This window comes from Neovison vison, chromosome 6, assembly GCF_020171115.1.
Source record: "Neovison vison isolate M4711 chromosome 6, ASM_NN_V1, whole genome shotgun sequence".
Lineage (NCBI taxonomy): Eukaryota > Metazoa > Chordata > Mammalia > Carnivora > Mustelidae > Neogale > Neogale vison.
In genome coordinates this window covers 183,906,066-183,928,755 of record NC_058096.1, presented here as the reverse complement: position 1 = coordinate 183,928,755, position 22,690 = coordinate 183,906,066, and the positions used below count along the sequence as shown (strand labels likewise).

The 22,690-nt window shown below is 47.1% G+C and overlaps 1 protein-coding gene across 5 annotated transcripts in view; it reads right to left on the bottom strand.

Moving 5' to 3' along the window:
• Positions 1 to 1,050: 1,050 nt before the first annotated feature.
• Positions 1,051 to 22,690, bottom strand: part of PDZRN3 (PDZ domain containing ring finger 3) — a 241,875-nt gene continuing 220,235 nt past the window's right edge. For all 5 annotated transcript variants that reach the window (XM_044253146.1, XM_044253147.1, XM_044253149.1 and 2 more), the window contains 7 exons: positions 22,358 to 22,605; positions 18,754 to 18,841; positions 8,478 to 8,576; positions 7,084 to 7,146; positions 5,390 to 5,491; positions 4,086 to 4,202; positions 1,051 to 3,507 (listed from right to left, as the gene is read on the bottom strand). In XM_044253146.1, the coding sequence (XP_044109081.1) occupies positions 1,939 to 3,507; positions 4,086 to 4,202; positions 5,390 to 5,491; positions 7,084 to 7,146; positions 8,478 to 8,576; positions 18,754 to 18,841; positions 22,358 to 22,605 (2,286 nt within the window). In that variant the 3' untranslated portion in view covers positions 1,051 to 1,938. The remainder of the gene's footprint in view (positions 3,508 to 4,085; positions 4,203 to 5,389; positions 5,492 to 7,083; positions 7,147 to 8,477; positions 8,577 to 18,753; positions 18,842 to 22,357; positions 22,606 to 22,690) is intronic.

Here is a 22,690-nt window from a genome sequence, read left to right as displayed (position 1 = left end):
TGAAACATGAGTGAGAAAGGGTGTGAGGCAAGAACGCTATAGATGAGCTTCTTCTGGGAACCGAGGACCACTTCTGCTGGCGGGTGAACTTGGAGACTATTGGAAAACCATGGCCCTGTTAGTCCACCTTTTGAGAAAACTTGTCTTTGGAGGGAGGAGAGTAATGTAGCAGATTTAATTGTCTTTGTACTGCCTGGTCTGGAAGCGGGAATAAACAGACATCTTATACACTTCAATGTCTTACCTTCACTAAATTATTGTAAGTGTGACTAAGAGTTAGCTTCAGGATTTTAGCCCCCAAGGAGGAATTTTGGTTGGAGGAGCATAGAGGGGAGTTATCTGTGAGATGTCTAACCAGCTGGTCACTTCAATCAAATTTTTAGTCAGATCAGTGTGTAAACTAGATGTGTGGCAACATGGCAAATGAAATGGACTCCCTTCCTAATCCTTTGTGTTTTCAGTAAGTCTTAAAGTTGCAATTGGTATCAACTATAACCAGGTGAACCATTTGTAGCAAATTCATTATTTAAGATCCATCATAGTTTTGTGGCTCAGTGGTTGGGATTCTGGAAGATACCAGTTTTAAAAACCTGCTCCCTTAAGTGACCTAGGTTATTCTGTGAAAATATGAGATAGTTTGCAGAAATGGGAAGCTGGGTCTAGCCACCCAGAGTTGTTTTATCGGCAGGCAGTAATGACTGCAATAAACCAGAGAGATTTCATTGTAAATGTGACCCTGATTGATAAACTTGCTCCTTCTCTTTCTTGCTTACAGGGTAACTGGGCCAGCCTTGAGGCTTTCTGCAAGACAGTAGTCAGAATGCAGGATTCAGTGGTGAGTTTGATTCCCTCTTCTTAATTGACAGACATTTGTTTTAGATCTGTCTTTGGGTTTTGGGGCAGAATGAAGGTACTGGATGATTTGAAAAGAGTCAAATATTCCCAAGGTAATAGATAATATAATGGGAGGAAAAAAAAAAAAGAAACACTGTGAAAGGCTTTTATTTTATAAGCACCACTGCAAAAAATGAGGAATCACTTCAAAACATATCAAATAGAAAATAATAATTTATTTTAACTTCATTTTACTTAGTGTTTGTAACTAATCATGATTTCATGAGCTTGCTTGTAAAACTCTGTCCCTCCAAATCTACAAAGCAAAGGTTTGCTACAATGAGCACTTAAAATTCCACAAACCACCTCCATCCACAACTTTCCTGTACATGCAAATTCTTCCATCGGGCTGCAGTATTTGCAAACATGCTTTAAACTTCCATAAAGCTGCATGATATTTTGCTTTCTGGTAAAACCTTTACGCTCTCGGGAACTTTCACCAGGAGAAAAAAAAAAATGTTTGTTTAAATGTGTATCCCAAACTCTAAACACTGCTGGTTTGGTTATGTGTATTAAATCCTAAACCACACAGTTTGGGAGTTTTGAGTTGAAGCCTTGACCTAAATTATATATTAATGGTCATTCATATGAAACACATTTAACAAAGTAACATTATAAAATAGGGTTCTGTTAAAAATACACACTGGCGGTTGTATTTGTGTTTTCGGCAGGAAAAAGAAAAGCGTGTTTAACTTTTTTATATGAATATAGTTTAAACAAATTATTCTGTGAAAGTATGCTTAATAAAAGATCTTTTTGAAATTTAAACACTTTATGTAAAAGGTAGCAAGTAAAAAAGTACAATTGCTATTTGAAAAAAGCTCTGCTTGTAACCATTGCCTTCCAAGACAGTTAAGGGTGGTTTTTCTCCGCTTAAAATAGAGCTATCGACACCCAGAGTGAGTTGCAGCGTTGGCCTGTCGTGACTATAAACAGGATGACCGTATTTATCTTATATACAAAAACTTGCCGCATTGAACGAGGCAGGAATTTCTACCCCAACGGTAGCGTTCTCTCGTATGTACACCACGCGGGAGGGGACAATTATACAGTCGTCACGGACAAGAAGGAATTGTACACTCTCGTGCCATCCGGGGACTTTGTGCCGTGGGTTAGGAGTTCTTGGATCGTCATCCAATTGTCAAAGATCCTTTTGTTCCTCTTCTTCATCATCTTTTTGTGGCTCAGTTCGAGGATGTTCATCTCCTTCCTGTCGTCGGCCGCCTGCTGCTCCTTCAGGCAGTCGAGCCGGCTCTGCATCATGAACTCGCGCCGGCGCCGCTGCTCCTTGGCCTTCACCACGTGCTGCTTGCGCTCCTCCTTGCTCCAGTAGCGGCCCAGCTTCAGCTCGCTCACCGCGTCGTCGTCGGTGGTCATGCCGCTGCGCTCCTCGCGGATCTTGAGCGCGCGCTCCCGCAGCAGGCGGTCGCGCACCGGCCGTTTGGTGATGTAGCGCGTGCCGTCGCTGCGGACCTTGACCTTCCACTCCATGCGGGCCTCGGCGGCGCCGGCCGAGTGCAGGTCCTTGCACATGCTCACCAGGCTCATCTGGCTCTGCGCGTACTCCACGGCCGACTTCTGCTGGATCAGCTGCATGTAGCTCTGGTAGTGCTGCGCGTGCGCCGGGATGTGCGCGTGTTTGTAGGGCGAGTGCGGGAAAGGTGGCAGGTAGGAGCCGCCCAGCTTGGGGCTCGGGCCGGGGCTGCCGCCGTCGTCGCTGGGCCTCCGCTCCCTGCTCTCCGGGGCCTGGCTGGGCTCCAGCTCTCGGGGCGGCGGCGGGCTGTAGCTGGCGCCGCCCGCCTCCGGATCTTCGGTGATGGAGAGCAGGTTCCTGGGGCACGGCCCGTAGGCCTCCGCGCTCCCGGCGGCCCCCTCGCCGCCCGCGCAGCCGCCGCCCTCCGCCACTCTCCTCAAGGAGTTGTCGGGGGACATTTCCAAGGTGAGCGGGGTGCTGCGGCAGCTCTCGCCCGTGTTGTAGGCGCTCGAGCTGTCCTTGTCGGATTTCTCGGGGAGCTCGGTGATGTCCGACAGCTCGTGGCGGCGCACGTCCACGCTGGTGTTGTAGTTGCGGAAGCCGCTGTGGTGCAGCATCCACGACTCGCGGTACTGATCGCGGAGCTGCTGCATCTTGTGCGCCCGCACGATGCTCAGGCACTCCAGCTCGATGCTGCGCAGCTCTTCGTTCAGCAGCTCCAGCTCCTTGTCCACGCTCTCGGGGTCGCTCTTGCTGGCGTCCAGGGGGCTGCTGGCATAGTACAGGCTGTAGGGGCTGCTGCTCTTGGCCTGGCACTTGAGCTCCAGGAGCTCCCGGAAGCGCTCACACTCGTCCACGGGGATGCCCAGGTAGTCGGCGTCGGCGCAGTCGGCCGACAGGAAGGACTCGTTGCTGAAGGGCAGGTCGCCGCTGCCCAGGGTGTCCTGGCTGCACGTGAGCTTCCTCTGCCCGGCCAGCGGGGTGGACGAGGCGGTGGCGTCGTCGCCGTTGTTCTCCTGCTCCGAGCTCTCGTCGTTGCGCGTGCTCTCGTCCGTGCGTCCCACACCGCTGTCCTTCTCGTGCTGGTTGGACAGGATGGTGGCTGTATCGGTGGTCCCCCCATCTTCTTCGTGCTTCTTCTGGAACAAGAACAAAAGGCCACGGTGAGGGAGGTGCGGACCGCAGTGGCCACGTGCCCTGCAGGCCAAGGGCTGCCGGTGGGGGCAGGCTGTGCGTCTCTAAGGCTGAGAGGCCGCGGATGCTCTCCGTACCTGGCCATCAGGCAGACCCACCCAGGCTAAACACCTGCCCTGTTTCTCCTCCTCAGTTCTCCCCCCTGTAAGAAGAGGGTATTAGTTACCTTAGCTCAGTGAATGATCCTAGCCACACTGGCACCCAATACATGGGGAGCAGGAGGCACAGAGGGCCTTACCACTCAGCAGTGCGTTTTCAGGACCCTGACCACGGAGGTGGCACAGAAGGGGGCTAGAGCTCTAAGAAGCTCAGGCGACACTGACGGAATTGCTCTCGTTTTGAAAACATGACTTCATGCTTCCTAATGTGTGTTAAAGCTGGCCCAGGTGTTTTCGAAGCAGATAGCTTTTCAGCTGGACCTCAGAATGACTACTGTGCTTTCAGAGCCCAGCACCATTCCTTGGGTGGGGGGAGGATATGGGCTTGGGCTGTGCTGGTGCGCAGGGGGAAGGGGGGGTGTCACCTGCTGCAGCACGCCCGCGGTGAACTGCATGGCCTGATGGTGCTGCTCCTCCAGCATGTCCATGTGCAGCTGGTCCAGGAAGTCGTTGCGGTCATCGTCCATCCAGCCCTCGTCCAGCTACACAGAGAGAGCAGTCCACACGGGCCTCAGACAGGATTCCTTTTGCTTTCATTTACTTTTTAAAAGAAAGGACATTAACTTGGGGGAAAAGACTCCTTAGGCTCTCTCTGGGAGGCCTAAAAATGCAGTGTGCTGGTGGTTTGGCCTCCTTCATGGTCAAGAGCCCTTCCGCCCTAGGAAAGTCTCTGCTGGCCATGGCTGTCTTTTCTCCAGGGGACGCTCCTGCATCCACGGGGGCTACTTTCAGGGAAGCAGGCCACCCGGGAGGGGTCCCGGACAGCTAGCCCTGCCCCTGCCCCTGCTGCCTGGCTCACACACGGGTTTAGCAGGCCCTGAAGACAAATGATTTGCAGTGCTGGAAGCGTTTCTTTCAACGTGGTTCTGCTAACTACCTGTCTGGGGCAAGACCCCTCGCTTTGATCATGCCCAAGTCTTCCTAGAGCAGACGGACTACTCAGGGGTCAGATGTGGCCTGCTGCCCGTGGACTGTCTGCAGCCACTTCTGTGCTACTGTAGCAGAGTCTAGCGATAGCACCAGAGGCTATATGGCTCCCAAAGCCACTGAGAAAAGGTTTTCTGAGCAATGGTGCTTTCATTTTTTTAAAATAAAAGTTGCATTTTATGTTTAAGAGGTACATGGTGATGACTGAATATACATCAACATAGGTAATTCCTAGAGTCAAGCTCATTAACACAGCATTTCCTCACAGAGGAAAATTTGTGTGTGTGTGTGATGAGATCACCTGAGATTTACTCTCTCATCAAAGATTTAGCAGCAATGCACTATTATTAGCCACAGCTACTGTGCTGTACCTTCTCTCCACTCTGCAGCTGGAGATGAGGTCCACACTGACCCTGGCTGGAACACCTGTCAGGCTTTGGGAATGCTAACACCTAGATGGTTATGATCTTGGCTCTCCCTTGTTTTCTTCTTCATGACCGTTCCTACGCTAATGAGCCTGCTGGGCCTACAGTGTGATGTCAGGCTGGAGGTCAGCGCCTTCCTTAAATGGTTAAAACACAAAACAGATTTTAGGTCATATCAAGTGAGACGACTTTTTCAGGGCATACAAAGTGCCTTCATATTCAGACCCAATACTTGGGCAGTGATCTACAGTGCCGTGGACTTGGGTTTTTGGTTGTAGCAACACAGACCCAGCTTCTCATGCAGGAAGTGGACCCACCTGGAGTTCATGCCTTGCAATCAGCAAGGAAAAGTTCTTGTTTTCTTCACTGGTTAGGAGAGCCACAGCCTCTTCACGGTTCTGTACCTCTATCCCATTAATCTTAAAAAAAAAAAAAAGGGTGAGAAGGCAACGGAGGGGTGAACAATAGTATAATGAAATCATAACAAAATCATTCTATACTGTTCCAGGCCTCTGTGTGTCACACCGTCACAGCTGGAGCAGAGAACTTCCATGGAGCTTGCAAAGAATGCTCATTTTCCGAAGGAAAGGCCTTGCTCAGACTGGTCTATCAGTCAGCTGTGACAGGTGTACAAGGCAACTAATGTGGAAACTATGTGAACATAAGTGGCTGAGACTCCAGAAGGCAGACTGAGAAAAATCACCATGTTGTGAAGAGGGAACATCTGAGCAATTTAATCAGACATAATACTCAGGCAGGAACATAAAGGGAATATACTAAAGCATTATTATAGGCATTTTCAGATAATAGGGGAGAAAAAGCAGCAGCAGGTCTCATGTGACCATTATGGAAGTTGAGGGCAAACAAGGAAATGGCATTATACGTGGTGGTCTGTGTGCCCAGTTTGACACTTGAACTTTGTGAGGTTGGACAAAAAGTCTAGCAGGAGGGACTCTCACAAATTGCTCCAGGGCACAGAGGAATGGTCTCAAGAGCAGGCAGGGGACCCTTCCATCCAACACAGGCCAGTGAACCAAGAGGCAACAGAGGGGGTGACCCTACTGGTTGGGGTGAATGCACCCAGTGACCCGTGGAGGTAGGCAGGGCCATGTCTGGAACCCAGGACTTCCGTGCCCCGTAGTAAAAGCTAAAGGAAAAGGACAGCATCCCCAAGTGGCAGGACTGCTGAAGAGTCAGAGCATTTAGGAATGAAGGGATGGGTTACTTCACCAGCAAACGGTCGTTAAGCAGCTGAGGTTGGGGTTGAAATCTGGGGAAATGCAGACGAAGCAGTGGAAAAGGGAAGATAAATGAGTCACGGTGCAGTAAGTCATGGCAGATGCAAACACAGTGGAACACAAATGGGAAGACAGGAATGAGGGGAGGTAGAAGCCCTGTTGGACACAGTGGACCAAACGATCTCCATTTCTGGGAGATTAAAGAAGACTGTAGCTGGAACAAGCAGTCTCATTTGGACTCCAAAGAGCAACAGGGCTTCAGGTAAAGAAACTATCCTCAGAAGCCCTTCTAAATGTCAAGTCGTGAAATTTAAAAGGCTTCTCCATCAATTTTACTAAATTTGCCAAAGATGTTCCTATTTTAAGGACAAGACCAAACTTGATACTCATGGTCCAGAATAACTCTTCAGAGAAATAAAAAATGAGAATTATTCTGGTTCACAAGATGCAGACTGTTGGCCTGACTTGGGCCTTGGCGGTGCTGCACTGGGCCCTGCAGAGAGAATGGAAGGCAATGAGGTGCGTCTTCTGTAAGGTGCTGGGGCAGCTCGGTCCAATTGTCCTAGGCCTCACCACTCCCTGGTATGCGTCACTTTGCAGGGTCTTTGCTTCACTCATTAATTTAACTTCTGGCCTCCATGTACGTCTGACTTGGTGATCCTTGTTCTTTAATGTCTTCTGCATTTTCAACCCTAAAGCCATTATCATCAACCATAAAATGTGCTTGTCAAGGACAGGCAGGGGATGAGGCCTCTGGTAGAAGGCTGACCTACCTGGATAATGCGGTCTCCTTCTCGGATGCGCCCATCCTTGGCCGCAATGCTGTTAGGGTCGATCTGAAACACACACGCACAGGTCAGCATGGAGTGGATACTGAAGACACGTATGAGAATAAACAGCAGCACTTCTCAAAGGCTGTCTGACATGCAGTCCTGCTTATCCCTGTTTTTGTTTTGCACAGAAATAAACAAGACTTGGTGTCATGCAAGGAGAGGCAAACATGGATTGATCCAAGCCCTTTCCTGGGCGGGCACTTGGATCCCTGCATGGCCTCCCTGTGACGGGGCGGTGTGCGCAGATCCTGCTGACCTAAGGGATGGAGAGGCACAGCTCACGTTCATCTCAGGAAAACCAAAGTGTGATATAGAACAAGGTAAACCGGACCCCCCGCCTATGCTGAGGAGCGACCATACCTTAATTATTTTCCTAAATGATTCCATTTTGGAAAGTAATGTTAAAAATGAAATATAATTGAGATAAGTGGGATGAAGTATGGGAAAAATCCCCCTGAATTCAGGAATGGTGGACCATCTTAAGCTTGGTGAATAAAATACACCCAAAGGGAGAACTATTAAGCCCAGTAAACACATCCCTTGGCTCATCCCACGGAGAGAGGTTTCATGTCCTGACAAAACTGAGTGTCTGTGCTCATGTGGATGGGAGGCTTGGGTTAAGTATCTATGTTGTAATCAGACCGCAATGTCTTCTCTAAGAAGATCACAATAGGGGTGCGTGGGTGGCTCGGTGGGTTACAGCCTCTGCCTTCGACTCAGGTCATAATCCCAGGGTCCTGGGATCGAGCCCCGCATCGGGCTCTCTGCTCAGTGGGGATCCTGCTTCCTCCTCTCTCTCTGCCTGCCTCTCCACCTACTTGTGATCTCTCTCTGTCAAATACATAAATAAAATCTTAAAAAAAAAAGATCACAATAGCTTTCATCTCTGTCCTTTGCAGTCATATTTAACTTACATGAATGCAGCGATATACACGGTCAACGAAAAGGAAAAAAATAAATACTTTAAAAAGCGTAAATGATTTCATCCACCATCCCATTCAATGGACATGAGAAGGGAAATGTGAATTTGCCGTCCCCTCGGGGTTGAACACACAAAACCGTGTAAAAGGCTCCATTTTATGGCCGATTTGCAGGCTTCTCAAGTGTAATTTCGCCTTATGTGCTGACTGACATTTGAACTTAACCCCCATGTAAAGATGTAACTTCATGGACTGTGTGATCAAGGGGAGAAAGACATTTGGGTCTTTCCAAAGACTTGTCAATGAGCCAGAGTGAAGGCTGGTTAACATGTAACAGGAAAAAACCCAATAAAGCAAAACCTAAATACCTCCTCTGGTCTTGGGATGATACTTATAAATGCTCAGCCTTCATACCTCACTTATGTAAATCCCAAGGTCATCTTCATCATCTGTCCGGTAGCACACGGTGAGGCCCAGCTTGTCTTGGCTGTTCATTCTGTAGAGATCCACTTCCTAGACAAAGAAAAGGCCACTGCAGTGAGCCTCCAGCAGGCAGGGAGAGCTGGAAGGGGTCAAATGCTTTAGAAATACTTTGTTTCAATGATGAACTGGGTTTCTTTGTTTTTGACTGTATAGAGTGGTTAACTTACTAAACAAAAAGTGATTATGGACACAGGATCAATGCCCACGGCATATCTGACCTTTCAATCAATATAAAGTCATTTTGAAAATAGTTATTTTATTGATCCCCCAAAAGAAAAATAACCTATATTTCACTCAGTGTCAAGACTTCTGGGGTTGGGCTTTTAAAAAGCCTTCTTTCAACGTCTGCCACAAACGAGACTATTTCCATACCCCAAACCATCCAGCCATATCAGTACAAATGTTTCCAATGTGTTCAGTTAGATTATTTCACGTTGCGTTCCCTTAATATTCACAGTAATAGAACTTGCAAACAGATTACACATAAATTGATCCAAGAAAGGAGGGTAACGTGATAGTGTGCAATTAATGCTTTCCACAACAGCTGTGATATTTACAGTCGAGAAATTAGTTTCAGCCGCTATTACTGCAAATTAAATAAGATAAAAGCAAAGTGAGCCCAAATGCGAGACACATGAGCACAGGGAACGCCACTGTATTTGCCAATTAGTCTGTGTGGCAGAATGAAGTCAGAACTCTGAAAATTGCTGGAGACGTGAGAGGAAGTTCTGGGTTTTCTGAAAGTATCAACCAGCCAAGTTGTCCTCTCTGCCACACTGCCAACTGCCCCTGCGAGATTCTGCAGCACTAAGCTGAGGCCTGTCTGAAGGGTTGCCTGAGAAGGTCTCCAGCAGGTCTCTTGGTCTGATTTTTACGTTGCCTGCTCACCAACTGGGAGGGGGGAGGTGCTGAGAAAATGGGCCTCCGAAACCACAGTCTCTGGAGACCACTTTCTCTCTCCACAGTATTCTTGATGGGTGGTAAGGATGCAGTTGTCCTTGTGGGCAGCTCCAAGCAGATACTTTCTGAACCCTCCCCTGTGAAAGGCAAAGTCCCAACACCATGGACACTTTCAAGGTGGAGGAACAGCAAGTGCAAATGTCCTGGGCCAAATGCCAAAGCCCTATGTGCAAAGAGGAGAGAGGTGGGCTGAGCATGGCCAGGCATGAGGCCAGACCAGGTCAGGAGGACCCCCTCCACAGGCCAGCATGAGAAGCCCAGATCTTACTTTGCCATTGGGGGGAACCCATGAAAAAGATTTAAAAAGTCTGTCCTGATGGGACAGACTCCTTTTGGCAGTCTTTTTGGCAGATGTATGGAGAGTAATGTGATGGTGAAGGGTTGGGGCTGTGAAGACAGGAAGACCCGGGTTCAGATCCCAAAGCTACCTTTTCTGGTACCTCTATCATGGGCCTGTGGCTGTATCTAAACCTGTCTCCTCACTAGGCAATGCCATTCTGCTGCCTCAGGCTGGGGGAAGACTCAGTGAGGAAAGGCACGTGGACAGCTTCAGCACAGTGCTTGGCCCAGAGTTAACAGGAAACGGTAGTAAAATAATTACTGCAGGTATGTTTACCTGCCTCAAGTCCCAGCACTTGCGTGTAGCAGAGGGGTTATATCTCACGTGCCCCTTCCCCAATAAAGTAACTTTGTTTTCTGAACATTGATATGTTAATTAATTCACTGATTCCCTAATTATAGCTTTAGCAATATGGCAAATTTTCATTAAACGAAATCCCATTAATTCCTGATACTTCAGTTGGATGGAAACATCTTTCCTCCTGTTTTGAGAACAGGACTGACAGCACAGTAAGGGAGGAAGCGGGAGTTTGAAGGTCACGTGTAACTACAAGGGCCGAGTCTTTCCAAAGAGTTTGGAGTAACCCATTTGCATACGTCACATAATATTATGAGTCACACATCCTCCTCTTACATTTCAAACACAAGCCCACATCTCTGTCTCAGGTTACATTTCCTTTGGGTCTGGGTAGAAGGAAAGACTTTCTCCGTTTTGGCCCTTCTCACAGTTAGTGTGAGTCAGTGGAATTTCATGATGGTTTGTTTGGGTCCAACTGCACAACTATAGCCAAATGCTGCCACCGAGCCCTGTGCTATCATGGCAGATGCCAGATGGTTCGGGAATGGGTCCACGGGTAACCAAAGCAGAGAGAGGGAGAGAACAGGAAAGGCTGGAGGAAGGAAAATGAGAAAGACAGTAAATGCTGTGATAGTCCTTTTAACAGAGTACAAATGGTGATATGAGTTACAGCTTTTTTCTGAGCAACTGGCCACCAAGGTGAGTCTCTCCGCATAAAGGATTTCAAAGTTCCCCTGGACTTTACTCTAGAACCCAGAGTGAGCTTCCAAGTGTGGTTTTTAAGGAATAAGTGCAGAAACTGAGGGAAGGGTTTAGAAACTACTAGAGCATTTGGATATTGTCATAATACCCAAGAACAAGATGAGCAAGCTTGGCTTCCTGACCGAAGTGTGTGTTGGTTCAGGTGCTCCTGGCTCAAGTGGCAAAGTTTATATAAGACGAGCTATATAGCGTGCCACATGGTAGAACCACGTATCAGTGACACACTGAAACTGGTGGGTGGTCCTGGTTTTTCAGTAGAGACCATCTGAGAAGCACAGCTCTCCAGCACACATCTAGAAGTGAGGGCTCCATCTGAAAACCTAGGAAAGTGAAAAGTCTGGAAATCGTTGTTTTGGAAAAGAACAGCATAATGTACTAGGATTATTCAAGACAGAAAAAGGAAGGCTCTTAAGGAATGGGATAGCTGAAGGTCTGCTACATAAAAAAGGATTACATTCATTTGGCTTGGTTTCCAAAATGTAGGCAGTCTGCTGTCTCAAGTGTTGGGTAAATGATTTAAAAAAAAAAACCGAGCTTGAACAGCATTTCTACTCTATTTTTTGGTCAGGATTTTGACTGACAGATAGTTGGAGAACTATGAAGCTATAAATGTGGACATCGGTTCTTGCTGCTATTGGTGGGAGACTTTTTTTTTTTTTCCCCCTATACTTTACTCTTCTGAATCTGCCATTCCTTTCAACAAATCTTTTATAACCAGGGAGGAAACTTTCTTAGAACAAGATGTCAGGCTGGAAAGGAATACATCCTAAAGTGTTGCTTTAAAATAGTTTCACCTGAATTTCTGATACTTGAATCATGGATAATCCCTTATGCTGTCCTTGAACACATTTTTATATGCTGCTATTAACCTCGTAAGTGATTAGCAAATCAATAATAGATTTCCAACACACTGCTGGAAATGACACACAATACATGATGGCCAACATTTCCACATTTGTGCATGGGAGACAAGAGGTTTTCCTTACCAGATCTTACCAGTTAGCAATACTCTGAGAGTGCAGGGCTCCCTACCTGCAGCATGGAGATTTAGCCAACACGGCATTTAACCTTTAAATCCCATTGCAAATCCTCCCAGGACAGACTGTCATGGCTACAGTCACATTCTCACTTTGGTCAGATTTGATTTAAATACTGCAAAAGCTGAATTCCATCCTTGACATGGATGAGAAGCTGGCTCTGGCATCAAATGCACGTGCGTGCATGTACACACACACACACACACACACACACACACACACCATGAGAGGGCAGAGCAAAGGAGGAGCCCACTCTTACGCTTGCCCTGAGTATGTTAAAAGCTTTCTTTTCCACCCACAATTCCAGTTGGCTGTGAAGCAAACATTAGGGCGTGACTTTTAGAACAGATTCAAGAATGGGAGTGTAATTCTAGTTTAGGGAGTAGTCCTCTGGAAATAACTTTCTATCTTAGAAGTGGTCTGGTTTTAAAAATGATGAGTGGTACAGAATAGACTTACGCTGGGATTACATTTCTAAGTGGTGGGGAAAGGAAAGGAAAGGAAAGGTTTACTCCAGGTATGTTCTTGACATTGATATTAGAAAGGGTGGCTTGGCCTAGAACATCTCCTTGTGTTTCCTGGATCTTCTGATGAATACTAAACACTGGAAAAGTTTCACTTAGAAGGCATATGGTACAACTCAGCTCTGGTCACTCAATTTCCAAGGGATGGTTCAACACTGGAGAAAGAGCCTACATGCTCATAGTTAGGCAAAGAGTGAACCATTAAAGGTTTTCAGAAGCTCTTGGAAAACAATACTGTAAAAACTGCTACTGTCCTAGCTGTGTGTAAATCTGAGTTTTACCTTGGTTGCTCATCAAGATTATATTAAGGCAATAGTTGAATCATGAGTTTTGAAGTAAAGAAAAGCCTAAAATAGTGTGCACAATAGGTGCCTCAGAATTGAATGAAGGAGCTTGCAATTCCAAGGCAGAAAAAAGAAAAAAAAAATCCACATGAACCACCATCCTGGCTGGGCCATGAGCAAGCCAGGTGACCTTGGAAAAGTCACTTCACTTCTCTGAAACGTCTCAGCTATTCTATAGTTTCCCAACCAGATATGGTATATTTGGGGGCCTGAGCAGACAATTCTCCAAACTCACTGGCTGGCTTGTAAATTCTCAACATTGCATTCTGCCTCGAAGCTAAAGGCAGAGTCTTACCCAACTGAGCAATCACTGAAAGCTTAGAGGTTATCAATACATATCTGTCTGTGATGATGGAGATAAGATTTCAAAGAAGACCATTAATCAAACTGGTATGAATAATGTATTAGCATTATCTGGATTACAGCTCCCCCACCACTGGTGTCCTGTTGCTTACTGGTCTAGATGGACTCTTGGATAAAAGTGAACTGCTAAGCCTGACATTTCAGATGAAATTGAAACGATAGTCCAATTAAGAGAATTAATGGGGCCATTCCACCTGGGTGATTCAAGCTTTCTGTTTCAACGTCAGCCACTTTAATCAGAGGGGATCCCAAAGACTAATTTCAGTGGCTTATCCCACACCAGGAAGACGGGTCACTGCAGCATACCTCTACCTTATCGGTTCAGAACTGCTGTGCCAACATCTTTAAATCATCTTCATTGTCTATGGGTCTATGTGTGGGGTGGGTTACATGCAACACAGAGCTGTCTCTCAAGAGCCTGCACTTCCCTTCGAGAACCTTCACTGGAGATAAGGTAATGAGGCATTTATTCCTCCACAAATGTTTACGGGGTATCTGCCATGTGCCAAGTATCCTAGGCAGGAGGAGTGGAGCCACGAATGAGCTGGACAAGAGCCCAGCTCTCATGGAACTTCTGTTCTAGGCGGGGAGGCCAGTCAGTAAGTAGGAAATGGCACTGTTGGGGTTAGGGATGTCCTAGACAGAGTGGCTGTGCACGGACAAAAGATGGACAAAAGATGGAACCAGGCGGGGCCATGCTAGGATCTGGGCAAGTGCTCTGTGGGCTGAGGGCAGAGCAGGCAGAAGGTCCTGGTGTGCAGACGGTAGCACAAAGAACGGGCAAGTGCCGACTGTACTGGGACTAGGTGAGGAAGCCAACTCCATGAGGGCAGGGCTGACCAGGGAAGGCTTCCTGGAGGAATTCTTGAGCTGTGCCTTAAAGGCTGAAGACAAATGAATAGATTGTCTGGGGTGTCCTGCATCGTCTCCAGCATAACCCCAATTCTCTGGTGATCTACTTCGGTTACTTGATGAAACCAGGTTTGGAGGTCATTTTAGTCTCCCTGTTGAAGCTGTAGCTTTTCTTCTCTTTTCTCACCCCAAAATGACATCATCAGAACACAACATAGGTGAGGGTAGTTTCACAGCTTGGAAGGGAGGGGGCTACCGATAAACCGACTGGGAAATTAACATGCTAGATTAAGGAAAAAGCCTTCTTCAAACATCTATTTTCCTTCTTAATTGCCTCCAGGAAGATCTAGAGCAGGTGTTCAGTACCTGAAAATTTATGGGTAATTATGTGGCTGCTCAACCCTTGGGCATACTTGGGTATAATCCTTTTAGCTTTACACAGTTTCACAATAACAGGGATTTGACACTTACCTAAAGACGATCATTTTGTGTGCTTTAAAAGACAGAACATCTGTTTTTCTCTGTGCATTCGCTTCTATAATATCCCAACACACTCATATATTTTTCTCCTATATAATATCCACAGAACAAGTTATTTTTCAAAAGGTATGGATGTTGATCTCGTCCAACTCGGACGACGAGTGGTGCCTTGAGACTGACCTCCTAACTCCAAACACACTGCTCTTTTTGTAATCTAACCCCAGAGTCGGGGGTGGGGGAGAGAAGAGGATGGAACGTAGCAGAGACAGAGTGTGGACTGCTCTATGAAACCTGGTGAGAAGCATGGATGACAGGTACGTGCCAATCTCCCTAAAAACTCAGCCTGCTTCAGGAAACTCTGTTTTTGGCACTGAGGTTCGTTTGAGCCTCTGGGAGCTGACCAGACTACCGTCCAAGGACGTGCCTCTGCCACGGGGCAAAGTATTGGAGGTACACTGTTCTCTACGGGAGAGTGCCTCCCGGGAAGGGGCCACACTGAGCTTCTGGAAGACTCCACGCCCTCACCACAGGACTCAGGATGGGCCTCTTATCCCAAACCGCCAGGTTCACTTTGTGAGATGTGCTTACTTAACAAAAATAACCTGGTGACATCTCAGCTAAGGACAAAAGTCCAGAAGTGAAAGCAACCTTCCCACCTGGCCTGCACCCATGACCATATTTTGGCTTTCTTAGGAGATGGCGAGCTCCTGTTTAATAATCCTAAAGGCTTAGGAACTGTGAGGGACATGAGCTCCTTAAAGGCAAGTAAGGTGGTGACTTCCTCATTTTGCATTTCCAGCTCCAGTGTATTCTGTGTAACAGATGATCAGTGAAAACGGGCAAGTGGAAATAAAAATAATCATGGACGTAAAGTCTTATGGTCTAATCAAAGGTCTAATGTAAAAGTCATCAAAGGTCTAATGTAAAACACTCAGCAAAAAAGAAAAGAAAAGAAAAGAAAACTGGGACTTCAGGGAAAAAATTGCAGAGAGACCTTTTCGGAACAGGCACTTTTTACTATCAAATTTTACTTTGTTTGCACTGCAAAAAAAAAAAAAAATTAAATAAAACACTCAACTGATTTTCCAAATACTTGGGTTGTTTGTCTCTGCCTTTTACTCATGTAAAGAAAGAAATCTATACAGAATGAAATGCACAACCAAAGCCCCCCCACCCAAGCAAATGGAAACTTGGGACTTTTTTACCTCTAGGTGGGGCCCCTCCAACTTGAGTGTGCACCGAGGCACCTGGGGATCTTGTTAAAAATGCAGATTCTGACTCAGCAGGTCTGAGGGCCAAGACTCTGCATTTCCTGCCATCTCCCCGGGGATGCTGTGATGGTCCTGGCACCACACTTGGAGAAGCAAGATTCTAGGGAACTGTTTTAGAGCGGCTTCTACCAAAAGCAAGGCTGTTCATGCTGAGAAGGCTACCACCTTTAGGAAGACGGACTCCGCCATCTGGGCAAGTCTGAACACTTCTTTAACACTAGCTGATCTCCTGAGTAAGAGAGGTGGGCTGGGGCGAACCGGCCCCAGGCCCCCCAGGCCTCACCGGGCACCATCAATGATGCACACCAGGATTTGGTAACACAATCTGGGGTCCACTGTATATACTGTATAGAACCTTTTATTTATGGCAGTTGATGCTGATTTTCTGTCTGAGGAGTCATCGTGCATTGCCTTTAAAATAAATTCACCTTAGTTACAATGAGTTGAGTTGTGTTAAAGCAGAACAGAAAGCAAACAGTGATCTTGTGGTATTCAGATACAAGAAAAAAAAAATGTAGGGCAGAATGGGTCAAATGGGGCAGATACTGTGGGAATTCTGTGACCTTCCAGAAAGCATCTGCAAGCTCTTTTAGACATAAGCATTTTCCAGGAAGAAGCCCTAGGTAGGTTCCGTCAGGTTCTCTGAAGCGTTAGGCACTAAAATAGATCACTAGTATGGAGTCGAGCTTAACAGTGTCCATGACTTACCAAGTCTACACCATATAGCCAATCTTTGAACAACATGGGTTTCAGCCACGTGGGTCAACTTACATGTGGATTGTTTTTGATAAATACAATATAATACTGAAAATGTAATTTTTCTTATTTTCTTTTCTCTGGTTTACCCGACTATAAGGATACAGTGTGTGTTAACTGACTGTCTATGTCATTGGTAAGGCTTCTGGTCAACGGTAGGCTACTAGTTAAATTTTTGGACAGTCTGAAGTTAGACGTGGATTTCTGACTGCACGGGGGGTCAGCCCTCCTAACCCCTGTGTTCTTCAGAGGTCAGTCAGACTCTGAAAATCTAGCTCCTGAGATATTTTATAGCTTTTTAAAGACTTCGACTTTATCATAGTTACATTGATCATCAAAATGTAGTGTTGTCCTGTAACTATTATTAAATAATCTTCTTCTTGTAAAGCCCTATTCCAGAGAACTCTAGACCCAGGAAATGCTAAGAGATAGTTGGCCAAAGAGAAGTTGTTCGATCAAAAAAAAAAAAAAAATGCTGGGGTAATTTTGTTTCTTGTATCAGTTCCCCTTCATAGGACATTTACCATGCCCTTGAACATATCCATGACTGAGAAGTCCTCTGGAACCCAAATCTGTTCACTGTGGTTCACTCAGACATTTCTCAAACACAGCTGATGTGGAACCCCATTTGCACACACTGTGTGTTAGTGAACATGTTAAGAACTAGTGTCCTGGGGGAGGCACTGGCTGCTCCATGAACTAGCCCTGAAGTCGGGGAGATGAGAAATCGGAAATAGGCAGAATCGCTGGTTTTCGGAAAGGCACAAGGCTACATTTCACACAGTGTCAATTAGTGGGCGGCCAATACCACAGTCTACGGTGGACAGTGTGCAGGATCGGCCGCAGTCTTGAGTCACAATGACCACCGTTCCACAGTGACCATAGGCATTTAGCGGAAAATTCAAATTTTCCAAACAGTGCCTCTGAGTCCATCATGGCTCTAAGCAAAGTACACCGATCCATCTGTGTCAGGCTGTAGGGAGCAGCCAACTGATCCCTGTCCTCTCTTCTGGCACAAAACCCCTCGGTAACTGTAAAGGAGAGCTCCAGGATCACGATCATCTTCCACTTGCCCCCCGGCCTCCGTCACTGCCCCCCAACCTACTCCACTCACAGCAACCCGTCAGCCTCACACGTGTCGGTGGGATGGCCTGGACGGCACAGCGGGCAGCCACGGTTGAGTAAAATGTTACTGGATTTTTTCCTGGCTGGCCTTCCGAGGGAGCCGCAGGGCCTACCCTTGACATCAGGAATCTTTCCAAAAGGTCCCCAATTATCCTAGTCTGTAAAGTCAGTTCTGAAAAAACTCTCATATTTTTCAAAAACACAGTGGAATACAGGAACCAATGTTTGCCCAAAAGTATAAATAAGCACATCTTGAAAGGTGACTTTGCTCTATTTTCCATCTCTCTTATTAAAAGATAAATGAGAGCTGGAACTCTGTAAACGGAGGTCCACTAGAGGAGGTGGGCCGGGGGCTGTGTGAAACAGGCGACGGGGATAAGGAGTGCACTTCTCAGAGGGGCCCTGAGTAAGCTACAGGACTGCTGAGTCACACTGTTGGACACCTGAAACCAATGCAACACCGTATCTCAGTTATACCTGAATAAGAATACATTTAAAAGCCCTTAAAGAGTCCCGTGTGACCTCAGACATCACCTAGAATCATATCCAAGTCAGATATGGCCTCAACTTAAGCAGAGTTTTGGATTACCGAATTTTTTTCAAGCTCAATGTTAGAAACCATCGGGTAAGCCCTTTTGTGTTGGTGTGGGCAAGCACCCACTCTAATTATCCACCTATTCTCGCCTTTGAGTCAAAGTGCCTATGACTTCAAGCGGAGAAAAGGTCGGGAGCCCCCTGCAGTTACAAGAACGGGTGGAATTTAGAGCCCGATGAGAGGAGAGAACCTGAGTTCACAGATCCACAGAAGGACTCGCTACTCTATCTTTGTCAAGAGATTTTAATGTAAAGAAAACCCCTACATTTCTGCTTTGCGGTCAGACTGTTACGTTCTGTTTTACAAGGGGAACAGAAGGGGAAAAAGAGGCAGGGAAGAAAAGCCGAATGATGCCTTTAAAGGGCATGACTCAAAGTGGTTCATCTGAAAGAAATCCACCCATAGTGGCTCTTTCGTTAACATCCATGAACTACGTGTGTGCTCACAGAGACCTTGTTAGTCTCAGCGACGACTCCTAGATCGAGACAAGGACGTCCTTACCTCCAACTCCAGCTCCTCCCTGTCCATTTCCTGATGGATGCCGCCCATGTAGTCACTGGGGTCACAGTACTCGTGGGCCGAGGGATGCCTGAGAACAGAAGAGACACCTTTATGGCCTGCTTGTGGCTGAAAGTTGCTGCCTTCCTTCTCCCCCAACCTCGTGGGCCTGCTGTCACGCCGCCTCTATTCTCAGGGACACGCCACTGTCTTGCCCAAGTCCCCCTGTTCCGACCATGCTTCGCAGCAGCACAGGACCTCCCCTGTTGAACACTTCCCTCCTCCTCAGAGAAGGTGCAGGGGACAGCGGGATGGCCTCTATTGCTCCCAGTGACCATCCTCTTGCCGACTAGTACCATGAGTCAATAGGCCTCCTGTCTCACTCAGTGTCTAGGCAGCGGACACACTCCTCTCTCCTGCTTATTGCTTCACTGTTAGATTTTGTCTCTGGGGAGAAAAGGCTGGACTGCAGGCAACACTCCAAGATATGTGCTGGCCGCTGAGTCCAGTCCAAAGGGCTGGGACCGAAACTATGAGGCTGTCATCTAGGACAGTGTCTTTCCGGACTTCTGTGATTGTCCCATGACAAGGTAGGTTTGACATGAAACCTGAGTACGCACATACGTGTACATAATGAATGAACAGATGTACCTACATGCACATGTGGAATGCACCTGTACTGGAGGTGACATGCATGCACACCACTGCTCAGAGGACGGAAGCTTGAGCCTCTTTTGGACAACATATGTGAAAACCTGTTTCCAGAAGCCACGGCCTCTTTGGGACCTCCAGGAGCCGAGGCAGTGGGGATGGTACAGGCTCGGTGAGCAGCTCTGAGAGGGGCCAGACATGGCGGGAAGGCTTCAGCCTGACGGTTGCCTGGGGGCTCAGAGCATCTTGTCCTCAAAGGTCAACAAAGCCATCAATGGGCTTTGGTCTTCCCTCCTGGGCACTTAGTTTTGAAATACCAGATCAGACACGAATGGCCAAACAAGGGCTGGCTTTCAGTTCTCTGGACCTATCCGGTAAATATCCTGCCAGCACTTAAGGGGCTTGTAGTACTGAGGACGCTGCCACAAGGTCTGGGCTCTCAAGCATCACGTTAACCCTTCCCTTTCCGTCCCGATGTGCGCTCTTGCCCTGCTCTGACCTTTGGGCCAGAACCTGGAAAGGCCTGACCTCTGGACTCCACTGACATTTCTCAAGTTGCCCCTGGGGGGTAAGTCATGTCATGTTAACTAGACTGAAGAGGAAATTAAGGGTTTGGCTTCTAAAGGGCCCATCATGGTGACAGTTCAACATCTGAGAGGCAGGAGTGGCTACAAAGCCCTCATCAATACTGAGAGGCAGTTTTGCTCTATGAAGTCAAAGGACTGGCTGAATGACTGTGTTCAGTGAATCAGGCAATTCTTTCCCAGGAGCAACTGGGAGGCCAAAGAAGAGTCGTGTGGCTAAGTGCTGGGCGTTGAGGTTAAACAGACCTGACTTTCAGGCGCTGCCAACTTCAGCTGAGGAGAAGGGGTGCCTGTGTACTTCCCCACCGCACGGGAGGGGCCGTCGTCTGTGCACACTCCCGTGCACGCTGAGCACGGATGCCAGAGAGGGGAACCCCTCGTCCCCCGTCCTCACTGTCAGCTGCAGCTGAAATTACTCTGTCAGGCCTGGGGAATTAGCCCTGGGCTCCTGTGACAGTCAGCGGGTAACACCATGGGATGAAAGGCAAGCCTCCGTCCAGAATCTGGAGGAACCACAGGGGATGTGGGCTCATTCCAGCTACTGAGTTACTATCTGAAACCCAACATGTAGCACCCAGACGTTCGCCCTGGGAGGGATAAGATGCCCTTGGAATGGATAAGGAAGATGTGGTCCATATACGCTATGGAGTATTATGCCTCCATCAGAAAGGATGAATACCCAACTTTTGTAGCAACACGGACGGGACTGGAAGAGATTATGCTGAGTGAAATAAGTCAAGCAGAGAAAGTCAATTACCATATGGTTTCACTTATTGGTGGAGCACAACAAATAGCATGGAGGACAAGGGGAGATGGAGAGGAGAAGGGATTTGAGGGAAATTGGAAGGGGGAGGTGAACCATGAGAGACTATGGACTCTGAAAAACAATCTGAGGGTTTTGAAGGGGCGGGGGGTGGGAGGTTGGGGTACCAGGTGGTGGGTATTGGAGAGGGCACGGTTTGCATGGAGCACTGGGTGTGGTGCAAAAATAATGAATACTGTTATGCTGAAAAAATAAAAAATAAAAAACAAAGGGTTGGAATTTTCAATCCCCCTCCACCCCAAACTCTGGGTAAGGGAGAGGGGCTCGAGATTGAGTTCAAGCTCCATGGCCAGTGATTTAATCAGTCATGGCTAAGTAATGCCTCCATAAGAAGAACCCAAGAGGAAGGGATTGGGGAACATGGAGATTCAGGGCCAGTAGTGTGTATGGAGAGAGCACAGAAGGTCCACACCCTGTCCCTAAACCCTGCCCTATGAAACCCCTCCATCTGGTTATTCCTGAGTTACATCCTTTTACAATAAACCAGTAAACTAGGCACTAAAAATAGAAAAAAAAATTCCCTTGGAAATAAAGCATCACGTCAATGATCAGAAGCAGGAGCAAGACAGGGAGACCCAGGAGTGACTCTCCCATCACCTAGAGAGACTCAGGTGGGGAAGTGGACATCCTGTCCTCACACAGGTAAAATCACACACTATGAACTCTACGATAAAGCAGACATCTTCTCAGAAGTGGTCTCTCTCAGAAAATTTCTCGCTCTTCATTTTTTTCCCTAGATGTTTCATCTCACTAACTCAATGAACGATTCTGCCCCCTCCTGAGTGCTTACCATATGTCATGCTGAGAACTTCCCACACATTACTTCCTCTAGCCCAACTCCTACACACTGGGTGCTATCACCACTTTTCTTATATTAAAATGGGGATAAAGTAAATTGTCCCAGCTGCCTAGCTAGTTATCAGTTCAAACATCAGTTTCATCTGACTTGAAGGCTCTGAGCTTCTCTCTCTCTCTCTCTCTCTCTGGCAGGAAGTAAGGTAAGAGGAGAGTCATGTGTAAAGTAATTCATTCAGGATGCCGGATCGCAGCTGTTACTTAATCGGTAAATGTGGTATTTATATGAGGCACGTGTGGGCTTATTAACACCGATCCAGGTTTGAAACGAGACCCAAGAAAGCAGAACGCACACCCTTCAGGGCTCTCTTTACACTCCCGACTCACTTTGTTGTCTGTTTAAGAGAACCATCAGCATTCCCTCTAGTTAGAACACAAAACCTTCACATTGCCATTTGCGGTGATTAAATTTTAGTCTGAAATAACTTTTACGACATTTGTAAGTAATTTCGTTTTTAGAATATAATTTGAATAACTCCGCTCCAGGGCTATAATAAAGTAATTAATATGTCAGGGCGGTTTTGAGCAGGATTCAATTGATTGCCTCTATAAACAATAAAGTTAAACATGAGCAACTTGGAGGAAAATTGTAAGACCCGCTCATGTTTTCCACCCCACGGAAGGGAAGAAAACAACTTCACTGCACTTCTTTACCGAGCCTAACGGATTAATGCCACAGGACCATGTGACTTACTCCTCTGGCAGGAGATAGGGATCCAGCACAGGTGGCGTGGGAGAGGACATCTTGGTGAGCGCCATGATGTGCTCAAAGGTGATGTCAGTCTGGGTTCCTGTGTCTACCAGCTGCGACTCTGACGGAGGCGTGAACATTTTGGTCCGAGGCGTTCTCCTCAACACCTGTACCACAATGGGCTCCTTGGCGGTCTTGAAAGCTTCCACAGCCTGGTCATGAGTCGCTCTGGATAAGTCTTTACCGTTGACCTGCGGAAAAACATATTTAGGGTGAGTGAGGATTATAGTCAAGCAGAAGCTGGAAAGACTGTGCCCCCGGGTAAGCAAGCTAAAA